The 11919-nt window shown below is 57.0% G+C and overlaps 1 protein-coding gene across 1 annotated transcript in view; it reads left to right on the top strand.

Annotated features, from left to right (window-relative positions):
• The first annotated feature begins 11317 nt into the window (after positions 1-11317).
• The window catches only part of LOC102242251 (interferon-inducible GTPase 5), a 1447-nt gene continuing 845 nt past the window's right edge, over positions 11318-11919 (top strand). Inside the window, exon 1 of the mRNA XM_005886520.2 lies at positions 11318-11916. Coding sequence (XP_005886582.1) covers positions 11321-11916 — 596 coding nt within the window. The 5' untranslated portion in view covers positions 11318-11320. The remainder of the gene's footprint in view (positions 11917-11919) is intronic.

Here is an 11919-nt window from a genome sequence, read left to right as displayed (position 1 = left end):
CTCGCCCGGAGCCCCCGCTGGTTCCGCTCGTCGCTAGGGGGCACCCCGGCTCCCTCTGCCAGGACTTTCCAGGGGCCCAGAAGCTGGTGAATCGGTCAAGGGGCGAACCTCCTCCCTCGGGCCTGGGCTCCCCAGGGCTATGCCTCCTCCTTCAGGCCTGGCCTCTTCCTCCAGGGGGGCCCCCCAACACCAGGCCACCCCCAGGCTGTCTGGGAAACAGCCCCTCCTCCTCTGCCTCCCTCTTTAGGGTCTAGCCAAGTCCTGGGCAGCCACGGTGGGGCTTGAGGACCCAGTACACCCCTTTCCAGGCCTTTACAGCTCCCTCCACCCACCACGGCCCCTCTGTCTGGGCTCAGTGTCCCGCTGTCGCAGATCTGAATGAATCTCATCGCACAAGCCGCGTGGTTTGGGTTTCCTTGTCGGTGGCTGCAGCCTCCATCAGGCCCGAGGTGGTCTGCTCTCTCCTCTGGGGCCAGGAGAGGCCAGGCCCGGCCCCCAGGACGCCTGCAGGTGACTGTCTGGGAGCTAGGGCAGCATCAGCCCAAATGCCCCGCCTGGCGCCAGCGTCCTGTTAGCGCCAGCGTCGGACCCAAAGGAGGGAGCAGAGGTCAGGACAGGGAGCTCCCAGGACCCATTCAGCGGAAAGTGATGGAAAGTCCAACCAAGAGAACGGAAGCAACTCATCAGCCCCCATCTGACAAACACCTACTGACCCATTTATCCATCAAGCAGTTCTAGACACCGGGGGTGCCCAGTAAAATATTCTCTGCCCCAGGAAGTTCTGTTTCAGTGGGTCAGGAAGATGAGGAGCATCACTTACAACACGCCAGAGGGTGACGAGAGCTGTGGGGAAAACAGTGCAGGGAGAGGAATGGGGAGTGCTGGGACAGGGGTGCGCTTATACGGGGTCTCAGGAGGTGATGTCCGAATAAGGACCTGAAGGGGTGAGGGAGAGGGCCGTGCAGGTGGCTGGGGCAGGGGTGGGGGCATTCCAGGCGGAGGGAACTCCAAACAAAGGCCTGAGGCCCGAGCAGTAAGGACTAGCGAATGCGGTACCCACCACAGAGAGAATGGGGGCAGGCAACTCAGGGTCATCCACTGAGCAGCTCAACGGCATCGTCCACCGCCTGCCGCTGCCCTGCCCGCCTCGGATGCCGGTGTGGCATGAAGATGCCGCGGTCCCACACCCTGACCTCACGCTGCCACATGCAAGGCGGGAAGAGGCGGCCTCCAGTCCTGGTCTCCCCACAAACCCCATCTCCTAGCAGACTTCCCTCATGTCCCCGCAAGAACTGAGCCGGCCAACCCCTGGCAAGGTAACGGGTTGTCCTGAGTCACTTTGTCTAAAGATTCGGTCCCTGGAGGTGAGAGAGGCCCAGTCTCTCAGAAGGTCCGTGGCTGCCTCAGGTTCTGGACAAAACGGGGTTCTATTAGCAAAGAAAAGGGGGGTCAATAGGGTTCAGTTAGGACAAGAAAAAGCATTTTAGGTGGCTCAACAGAAGCAGTTTCATACAGGGAATGGCTTACGCTGTGTTGCAAGGGCTGGGAGAGAAAAGAGGGAAGGAGGGGGAGCTGGAGAGAAAGAAAGGGGGGCCTTACAGTTACTGGGGCTGTGCAACAAAGCACCCCAATACCTGGTGGCAGAAAACAATCCAGGAGGAGGGACTTGGTTCCTGCCGACAGAGTTGGTGGAAGAGCTGATACGGGCGTAGAAATCGGATGGTACCATGGAGAGTCCTGACAAGTAACAGCAGCCTTTCCTATTGTCACTGGGAGGACACAGGCAGGACGTGTGTCCCACCCAAAAGCCCCACCTGCCACCTGGAAGGCCTCCGTGTGGAGGATGTCCACCCTGGGGTGGGTGCAGGGGAGCTGGGTGCCGTGAGGGGCGGGGAAGGCAGGCGCTGTTTCTGTGAGACTGGAGGCCCCAGGGACAGGCCAGGATCTGCTCCTTCGTCACTGAGCAGGCAGGTGCTCAGGAAATGCTTGCAGCGGAAGCGGATTTAAGGAGCGTGGCCTGGAGTCTGCAGGGAGGGAAAGGGACTGCGGGGCGGGGTGAAGCGAACTCGGGCAGAGGATTTGATTTTATTGTACGTTTCTAACATTTTTCAAGTTACGCGGCCCCATTATCTTACACACACAGAAACAAACAACGACTCAGCCGTGCCTCTCGGTGCTCACTGAAGGACAAGACATCGGGACAGTGGGAGTCCCCGGGGCCCCTCCCTGACCCCCTCTCCTTGCCTCTCCCCTCCCCTGAGATAACCTCTCCCCTAAACATGGATTTCTATTGCTGCAGACCCACGTGCTTTCAATGTTTTAAATCAAGTCTTTCCCCTTTTACTTTTCTCTTCTCTCCCTCTTTTCTCCCCCACAGACTCTCCCAGGGACCCCCACCCCAGGAAAGCATGTTAACCTCCTATATCTCTTTCCATTATTTCCCAAATAATCCCATGTAGATGTGTAGATAAATCCATAAAGATGTATTGATATCGATATATATGTCTACATATATGCATATGTCATGACTATATTATACATACATCTGCCATAGCTATAGCATGTGACATATTTGTGTCATGTCTCTGTCATATAGGTGGACAGGGTGTTTGGGCCTCTCAAATATCAGCCACAGCTCTCTGCCTCTTGTTCTCAGCAGCACGTCTGGGGATCCCCCAGGTCACTTGATTCCCCCCGAATGGCTGCAGGCGTGACTCACATGGCCTGGCCCAGCTGTGCCAGCACCTATTCCGTCAGGCCCGCTGCGGGGTTCACGTTGCTTCCTTCCTTCCCTCCGCTGTGAGCGAGTCAGCAGCAGGCGCCCTGATGACGCAGTGCTCATTGTTATGTGCTGTGGGTCAGAGGTTTCTAAGAGACTCCAGAAGCGTGGAAGATAGGGCCCTTTCATACATTTAAATGAAAGTCTAAAATGTCTAATGAACTGCGATCAAAAGTGACACAGACATTAAAAGTGAGAAATGGTGAGCTGGCCCGGCCGGTGTGGTTCAGGGCGCCATCCTGTGTCTGGGGAAAGTTGCCAGTTTGATTCCGGGTCAGGGCACACGCCTGGGTTTCGGGCTCCACCATCTCCAGTGGGAGGCATGCAGGAGGCAGCCCGCTCTCACATCATATTTCTCTCTCTCTCCCTCTCCCTCTGTCTCTCTCTCTTAAAAAAAATAAATTTAAAAAGTTAAATAAAGAAAGAAATGGTGAGTTGGGGTTCAAGGACCAGCTTCCCCTACCTTCCCCCCGACTCTCGTCACCTTTACCCAGGCCAGGGTCTCTGGACATCCCTTCTCCCCTGCAGACCCCATGGAGAAGTCAGTGCAATTACTTCGGTCCTTAAACGTTGTCGGTGGGAGGATGCTGGGTTGAAGGAACCAGTGCAGTTCATTCATTAAGAGGTAAGGCCAGATTGGCCTTCGGATTTTCTTCTCCTTCTTCTCCTTCTTCTCCTTCTCCTTCTCCTTCTCCTTCTCCTTCTCCTTCTCCTTCTCCTTCTCCTTCTCCTTCTTCCTCCTCCTCCTCCTCCTCCTTCTTTAAATATTTTTATTGATTTCAGAGAGGAAGGGAGAGGGAGAGAGAGATAGAAACATCAATGATGAGAGAGAATCATTGATCGGCTGCCTCCTGCATGCCTCCCATCCCACCACTGGGGATCAGCCCGCAACCCAGGCATGTGCCCTCACCGGGAATCAAACCGTGACCTCCTGGTTCGTAGGTTGACACTCAACCCCTGAGCCACCCCAGCTGAGCGAGTGCTTCTTCCTGAGCCCGACCTCTGCACCTCTGCATGGGGCACCTGTTCCTCTCTGCGGGCTGAGCCTGACTTCCCATCCTCCCCCTCGGCCTCCTTCCTTCAGGAAACAGCCCTGTCCTGTCTCCCTGGCCCTTCGCAGGCAACAACTCAGGGATCTGACCAGGGCTGCATATATTTTTAGAATGCCTATTTTTTCTAGAATACTAAACTAGTTGAAAAAAATTAGAAAAATTAGCTAAAGGGTATATTAAAACTCATTATTTTGAATTAACATGTTTTATTTATATCAAACAATTGATTATCATTTTATTTTGGCATGAGTTAATTAAAAATTATTTAACATCATCATTTGGTCAAGAGGACTGTAAAACCTGAAAATCCTCTCATTTAAAAATGCGATTGACGAGTTTGTTTCCATCAAAGCTAGGGGCACTGTTTCCCTTTGGTTTCGGACACCAACATGCCTGGGCATGGGACTGGGCCTTATTTAAAATTTTGAGATTTTGTTCATTCAAATATCATGGATTTTTGCATTAATTTTTATTTTTAAAAAGTACTACATTAAAATATTATTTATTGAGCTTTTGGTCCCCTTTAATTTTGCACCCAGGGCAGTGTCTCACTTGTTGGCCCCAGTCCTGGCCCCTGTTCTAATCAAATTGTATCGCTGGGTGCGGAAGGATCCCCACCTCACGGCTGGCCCACACTCACAACACTCCTCAGCAGGCCTTTGGTTCTCTCTCAGGTACCAGGGGAATAAATCCTTCTAGAACTCTCTCCCTCATCACACTGCCCCAGCCACACCAGCCACCATGATTCTCCCAGACACCAGGCTCGGTTCTGCCTCGGGGCCTTGGCCCTTCCATGCCGTCCGCCTGGACTGCTCTCCCCCTGATGGCCACGTGGCTTATTTCCTTCCTTCATGCAGCTCTCTCTCAAATAGAATGTCACCTTCTCATATGGCTCCTCCCAGAACATTCTATCAAAAGTAATACACTCCCTCCCCCGAATCATTTGGCTATTTAGTGGCCTAAAGCAATGATTTATTATTTCTCAAAAGTCTGTGGGTTGGTTGGGCTCCGCTGGATGGTTCTTCTGCTCCCAGGTAGCGTTGGCTGGGACCGCTCTTGTGGCTGCAGTCAGCTGGAGCGCCACTGGGGCTGGAATGTTCTCGATGGCTTCAGGCTCATCTCCATGTGGCCCGCCTCTCCATGGGCTCCCTCCAGCAGGGTAGCGGGACCTCTACATGGTAGCTCGAGGCTCTGAGGAGGAGAAAGTAGAAGCTGCCACCTCTTAAGGCCTGGGTTTGGAAGTCCCAGGATGTTACATTCTGCTGATCAAAGCAGTCGCAAGGCCAGCTCAGCTACAAGGGGAGAGGACAGACTCCTCCTCTCGATGGGGAGAGTGGCCGGTGCCCACAGAGATGGGAGAAATTGTCAACGACCATACTTACAGGCATTCTACGCACGCCCCCCCCCCCTTACTCCTGCTTTCTTGTTTTTCATTTTTTTTATCATTACTTGACACTATCTTATTTTTATGTATTATCTTTATCTTTCGAAAATATAAGCTCCACGAGGACAAGGGCCACCCGTGTCTTACTCACCCCGGTGTCTGTGCCCAGCGCACAGAAGGCAGCCAATACGTATTTCAGTGAGTGAGTGAATCCTGGGGACTAAGGTGAGGTCTCCCCAGGATTGTGGCGAATGGAGAGAAGGTGAAGGTCATAATGTGTACATGTTCCTAGGGAAGTGCTCTGGGTTTTTAATAGACACTGACAGAAAGGGCAGGGAGGCCGGGAGGGCTAGGAGTGGACAGAGAAACGGGAGGAAGAGGCGGCAGAGGACAGGGACTGTCTTGGTCCCAGTTACATCTCCAGCCTCAGCCAGCATCGGGCCCAGCACACAGCAGGTGATCAAAGAGTGTGTTGAATGAATGGACTTTCTCCAAAAAGCCTTTGATGACACCCCCCCCCCCCCCCCCAGTCAGGCATCCCCTGGGTCACCGTCGGGGGAGGGCAAGGACTCAGTCACTGCAGGTGGCGAACATCCAGCTACAGCCCTTGGCACACAGCGCGCACCTGCTGCCTCAGCTTCCTTCCTGGAGGGAGGGCTGGCTCCGTCCCTGCTGCGCGCCCAGCCTGGCAGACTCAGTGGACACTCGGAAGCACTTGCCCACGTCCCAGCAAGGGTTGAAGTCAGGAGGGGTCACCGCTGACGGTGCCTCGCTATCAGCCCGGAGGTCATGGCAAGGGCTTGCCTGGATGCGGTGACGGAGCGGCTTTTCATCGCCCCGTGGCCGCTCCCGACGGCACAGAGGACGTGCAGGGCAGGGAGCACGGAGGCCAGGTGACTCCGCAGCCACACTGTGTGGCTTCAGGAACAGCGCAGCCAGCTTCGTATTTGACAGACGACAAAGATCTGTGTGTTCGAAGTCGACCCGGCGCTCTTTCAGGGCGTGTGAGTAGGAAACGCTGTGCCATAGTTCCGTGGGCGGCATCGTTTTCCTGGGAGTGGGGCAGCCACCGGTGCATCTGACGAGAATGGCACCTCCGAGCTGGTTGCATGGGAACCTGTGGGACAAGCATGTCAAACTCGCGGCCGGCGGGCCGCATGCGTTTATTGGCGAGTCTGACATGCTTGCGAGAAATGGATGAACGAACGTGTTCATCTCACTTGTCTCCGCCTTCCTTTCTCCTCCTGGGTTGTCTGTCTGTCTTAGGATGACACGGGGAAGAGCAGAACTGTGTCCCAGTTAAATGAGTCACCCCATCCATCTGACGGGCTCACGGCGCCGGCCACGTGCGATAAGTGGACACTCTGCCTCGGTCGATGACTGTGCCCAGGAGGCCTGTCAGATCCGGGGCAAGTAGGACTCACATCTCTGGACCAAGTGAGGGCTGGGCTCAGGTGAGGTCTGAACAAATGTTTCGGGAACGACCAAGTAGTTGAGGAAATTATTGGGCAAACAAGAGCTCTCTCAACTCAGGGTCTGCACACAGGCGGGACCGTGGCCCCGGGCGGCAACTCCCTAGCACAGTGGTTCTCAACCTTCCTAATGCCGCGACCCTTTAATACAGTTCCTCATGTTGTGGTGACCCCCAACCATAAAATTCTTTTCGTTGCTACTTCATAACTATCATTTTGCTACTGTTGTGAATCGTCATGTAAATATCTGATATGCAGGATGTCTTTTCATTGTTACAAATTGAACATAATTAAAGCATAGCGATTAATCACAAAAACAATATGTAATTATATATTCAATATGTGTTTTCCGATGGTCTTAGGCGACCCCTGTGAAAGGGTCGTTCGACCGCCAAAGGGGTCGCGACCCACCGGTTGAGAACCGCTGCCCTAGCAGGCCACGCGGCTCACTCCTACTCATCCTCCAGCTTTCAGCTCAGGTGCCCTTTCCTCCAAGAAGGGGGAGGAAGGTAGCGGGGCCATGACCTCCAGGCTGGGCCACCACGTGCCTCCTTTGTGCTCCCACAGTCCTCGGGGGTCCCCCACTCCAGTCCTGCCTGCTGTGTCCTCACTGTCTGGAGACGGATCCGACTCCCGCACTGGAGTCTGAGTCCCTGGGGGCAGGGCCCGGGCTGTCTTGGTCATTGTGCATCCCCCGCAGCCAGCCCAGGACTCGGCCTGGGGAGGTGCCGAATGTTGATGATGAAGAGGGCGGAGACTTGGCAAATGGGGCAAGGGTGCAGCCTCTCTCTGGGAGAAGTGGCCCAGGCCCCGGAGCAGAAGGAATACAGCGGTTTTCACAGGGCACAGTGCGTGCTGTCAGCGTGTAACTGAGTCTGGGCTGCAGGTCTGTCTCTGCGGGAATGTCTGTGGTTTATGAGGCTCGTGTGTCTGTGTGTTTGTCTGACTTTTGCTTTTCTGTCGTGAGTCTGTAGTGGAGGGTCTTCCCTCTTGGGCCAGGTGTGCGTCTGTGAATTTGGGGGAGGAGCCTTGGTCTGTGTGTCTGGGATTGTCTGAGAAGATTTTCAATCTGGTCTGTTGCGTTTGAGTCTGTGAGTGAGGCCGGGCTGCGGGCCTGCATGTCTCTTGCCTGTGCTTTAAGAATTCTGGACCACGTGCTCCGCAGGCCACCCTTCCCACCCCTCGGTGTGGCCTCGAGCTGCTCTGTTCTCTCTCTGGGCCTCGGCCTTCTCCTCTGTCGTTTTCAGAGGCTCCTTTGCTGAACCAAACTTTGGAGCCAGGAAAATCCTTTGACTGGCAGGTGCCTCTGACTCCATCCCAGGAAGTGGGCGTAGGAGAGACCCCGGGGCACCTGGCCTGGGCAGAGGAGGCCAGCGGGGGAGACAGTGTGGAGACAGCTACAATAGGACTGAGGGTCGAGGGGGGGCTCAGCAGCTGTAGAGACAGAGGCTACAGTTGAGGGGAGCTGGTGTCCCCCCAGGGGCCTGGGGTCCCTGACTGTTGGTCTCTAGACCTTCAGCTCCTTCCCTGTGCATGTCGGCCCCATCCCTTGTCCCCATCTCAGGCTCTGTATCTTTCCACTCTTTCTGTAACTGGTGCCTCTGATGACATTTTGCTCTGGTTCTTTCTGGCCTGGTCTCTCGTCCATTGTAACTTCCTGCCTGATTCTCCCTTGCTTTTTCCCTTGGGGAGTCTTTCTTCCCACCCCACATCCCCCTTTCTGGGGGGGGCTTTGCCTCCCCCTCTTTTCTTTCACATCTCTCCCTACTTCCATCTCCCCCTTTGTCTCACTGATGCCATTTAAAGTGTTGTGAGGAGGGAGAGAGCAGAGTGGGGAAAGGCATCCGGGAGAATCAGTGCTGAGCTGGGACTTGAAGGACAGGCTGGGGTGGGGAGAGGGAGGGGAGGATGTGAAAACTCAGGGAGGGAGGAGGCCAGTGTCCGGGAGCCTGGATACCAGCTGCTGAACTGGGGTGTGGATGCTGCCCTGCTGACACATGGGCCATGAGTCCTGGCCGGGACCAGGCAGGGTTGCCGCAGGGACCACATCGGGGGGCGGGGGGCGGGGGGGTTCTGAGCTGGCCTCTCCCCTGTGCTTCCTGTCATCCCAGCAGTGCTGGCTGAGCTAATCACTCCCTCCCCACAGGCGGGTGGGCAAATAGATGGTTTGGAGAAGGGAGAAGGAATGATTGTTTCAGGAACAGAGTCCCCAGATGGAGGAGCGACAGGGCGGGGTGCTGAGCAGGGCCAGGCCCTCAGACACTGTGACTTTGTCCTGGGCACGATGGAGACCACGGACAGGTCTTGAAGAAATCTTGGTGTTAGAAAGACCTCTCTCTGGGTCCTTGATGGGGGACAGGGCCTGGTGTGACTGACCGCTGGCCCCAGGCGTAGCTGGGGGGTGGGGTCCCTGCCCCATGTGGGACCCCACCCCCTGACATCACTGTCACATTATTGCACACGGGCTGGTTGACCAATAAGCTGCTCCTTGCTATTGTGGGTCTTAGCAACGGGGGCTGACCTTGGGCTGACAGGGAGGAGACCCCACCAGTGGGGAGAGTGAGAGGGGAGGAGGAGAGCCTCAGGGCAGGTGAGCACCCCGGGGCAGTTCTCCCGCTGGGGCCTGTGGGTGCGGCTTCCCCTCCCAACTCCAACTCCCTGGGCCCCAGCGCCACCCCGGGGCCTTGGGTGCTGGCTGCCCCTGGCTGCTGGCTGTTCCAGACTCCACACCCTGAGATGGGGGAGGGGGCAGGGCGAGGGAGGAAGTGGACCTAGGGGTGCGGGGAATGGCCCGACCTGGGATGGGGGTCAGACCTGGAGGGAACAAAGCAGTAAGGACACGTTTCTGTGGGGTCGGGGGATGGAGGTGGGGACAGGGCAGCCAGGGGGACAAGGGGGAGGCAAAGACGGCTGCCGGAGGCAGAGCTGCTCTTCAGAGGGGCAAGGAGCAGGGACCTGGGGTGAGTCCTGGTGGTGGCTCTGAGCAGAGACATCGCTTGTCTGGCCCGAGCCTCAGTCCCCCTCCGTCTGATGGGGACAGTGACCCGGAATGTGGTTGTCTCTCCCAAGGTTCTCTGAAGAGTCTTAGTCAGTGAGGAAGTGTATCTTAGAGGCGATGGACCCGAAGACAGTGTGACTGGGAAGAGGGAGGGCCAGGGAAGCTCCCAGGTGAGGAGGACGGGATCTGAGAGGCCACGTGAGGGCTCCAGGGTGCGGGGGGACTTGGCCCGGCAAGGCCAGCCACACAGGGCTGGGTATCCAATGAGGAGGGTCCCGGCGTCTGGGCTTCTTCCAGCAGCTGAACCCAAGGCTGTCCTCACAGTTAGCCTAGAGCAGTGGTCGGCAAACTCATTAGTCAACAGAGCCAAATATCAACAGTGCAACGATTGAAATTTCTTTTGAGAGCCAAATTTTTTAAACTTAAACTATATAGGTAGGTACATTGTTATGAACTTAATTAGGGTACTCCGAAGGCTTAGGAAGAGCCACACTCAAGGGGCCAAAGAGCCGCATGTGGCTCGCGAGCCGCAGTTTGCCGACCACGGGCCTAGAGATGGACGCCTGGGGCTCAGGGGCCTCACAGCAGCCCCGCGAGGCAGGCAGGGTCCCTTCATTGGTGCAGATACAGCAGCTGAGGCTCAGAGCCACGCAGCTAGAAATATCAATAATGACGATAACAACGCTGCTGCCGCCGCTGCTGCTAACACAGACCACCTGCTCTGTGCCAGGCGCCACTTTAAGTGCTTTGTATGACTAACTGGTGGAATTCTCAACACCCCGAGGAGGTGGCGTCCTGCAGATGAGAAAAGTGAGGCGGAGAGTTAGGTAACTTGCCCCAAGTCACTCGGGAGTCCGATCCCGGGTGCGCGGGTGTTTCGCCCTCCCTCGGCGAGGAGGTGGCGTCCTGCAGATGAGAAAAGTGAGGCGGAAAAGTGAGGCCCCAAGTCACTCAGGAGTCGGCGGCAGAGCCAGGATCCGATCCCGGGTGCGCGGGTGTTTCGCCCTCACTCGGCACCGCTTGCAGGGACGGCGGAGCCACTGTCTCTGTTTGGCACAGGAGCCGGGCTTAAGCCCTCTCCTTGGCAGGCCTGGCTACATAACTTACAGACCCAGCACGAAAGAAAAATGCAGGGCTCCTAGTTCAAACAGTATTAAGACTTTCAATCAGCGCCAGCAGATCAGCATTCGGCCAAGAGCTGGGCCTCCTAAGTGCGGGGCCTTATGTGACCGCACAGGTCACAGCTGCCCACGAAGCTGCCCCCTTCCTGGGTTACCCCCAGGACCCCTCAGCGCCTCAGGGGGCAGGCCAGCCATTGTGCCTGGGACCCCAGAAGCCAACAGGGTCAGAGAGGTGCCTCATTTTGCCCCGGGGCGCACAGCAAGTTAGTGGCAGAGATGGGATGTGAACCTGGGCCTGCCGGACTCCACGGGCCCTGATTCCTTTCCAAAATGTGCCCCGGGGAGTTTGGGAAGGAAAGGGCCGTGGAGGGCCCCAGAGACGTCCTTCACATCCTCCGTCTCTCTCCCCCTGCCCCGCACAAGGCCCAGAAGGCAAAAGGCTCCCTTCTCCCCCAGACGCCAACGACCTCTGGTCTGTGCCTGTCTCATCCCTGCGCCCTCTGAACTGGTCACCATGGCTACTTCCAAGTGCCCCGGGGAGGAGGAGACCACCATCCTCATGGCCAAAGAAGAGCTGGAGGCCCTGCGCACCGCCTTCGAGTCCGGGGACATCCCCCAGGCCGCCTCCCGCCTCCGGGAGCTGCTGGCCTCCTCGGAGAGCACCCGCCTGGAGGTGGGGGTCACAGGCGAGTCGGGCGCTGGCAAGTCGTCCCTCATCAACGCCCTCCGTGGCCTGGGGGCCGAGGACCCCGGCGCAGCACTCACGGGCGTCGTGGAGACCACGATGCAACCCTCATCCTACCCGCACCCACAGTTTCCCGACGTGACCCTGTGGGACCTGCCCGGGGCCGGCTGTCCAGGCTGCCCCGCTGACAAGTACCTGAAGCAGGTGGACTTCGGCCGCTACGACTTCTTCCTGCTGGTCTCCCCCCGCCGCTGCGGGGCCGTGGAGGCCCGCCTGGCCTCCGAGATCCTGCGCCAGGGCAAGAAGTTCTACTTCGTGCGCACCAAGGTGGACGAGGACCTGGCGGCCACCCGCAGCCAGCGGCCCTCGGGCTTCAGCGAGTCCATGGTCCTCCAGGAGATCCGCGACCACTGCACCGAGCGGCTGCG

Source organism: Myotis brandtii, unplaced genomic scaffold (assembly GCF_000412655.1).
Source record: "Myotis brandtii unplaced genomic scaffold, ASM41265v1 scaffold987, whole genome shotgun sequence".
In the NCBI taxonomy this organism is placed as follows: Eukaryota; Metazoa; Chordata; class Mammalia; order Chiroptera; family Vespertilionidae; genus Myotis; species Myotis brandtii.
This window is presented reverse-complemented; position numbering and strand designations above follow the sequence as displayed.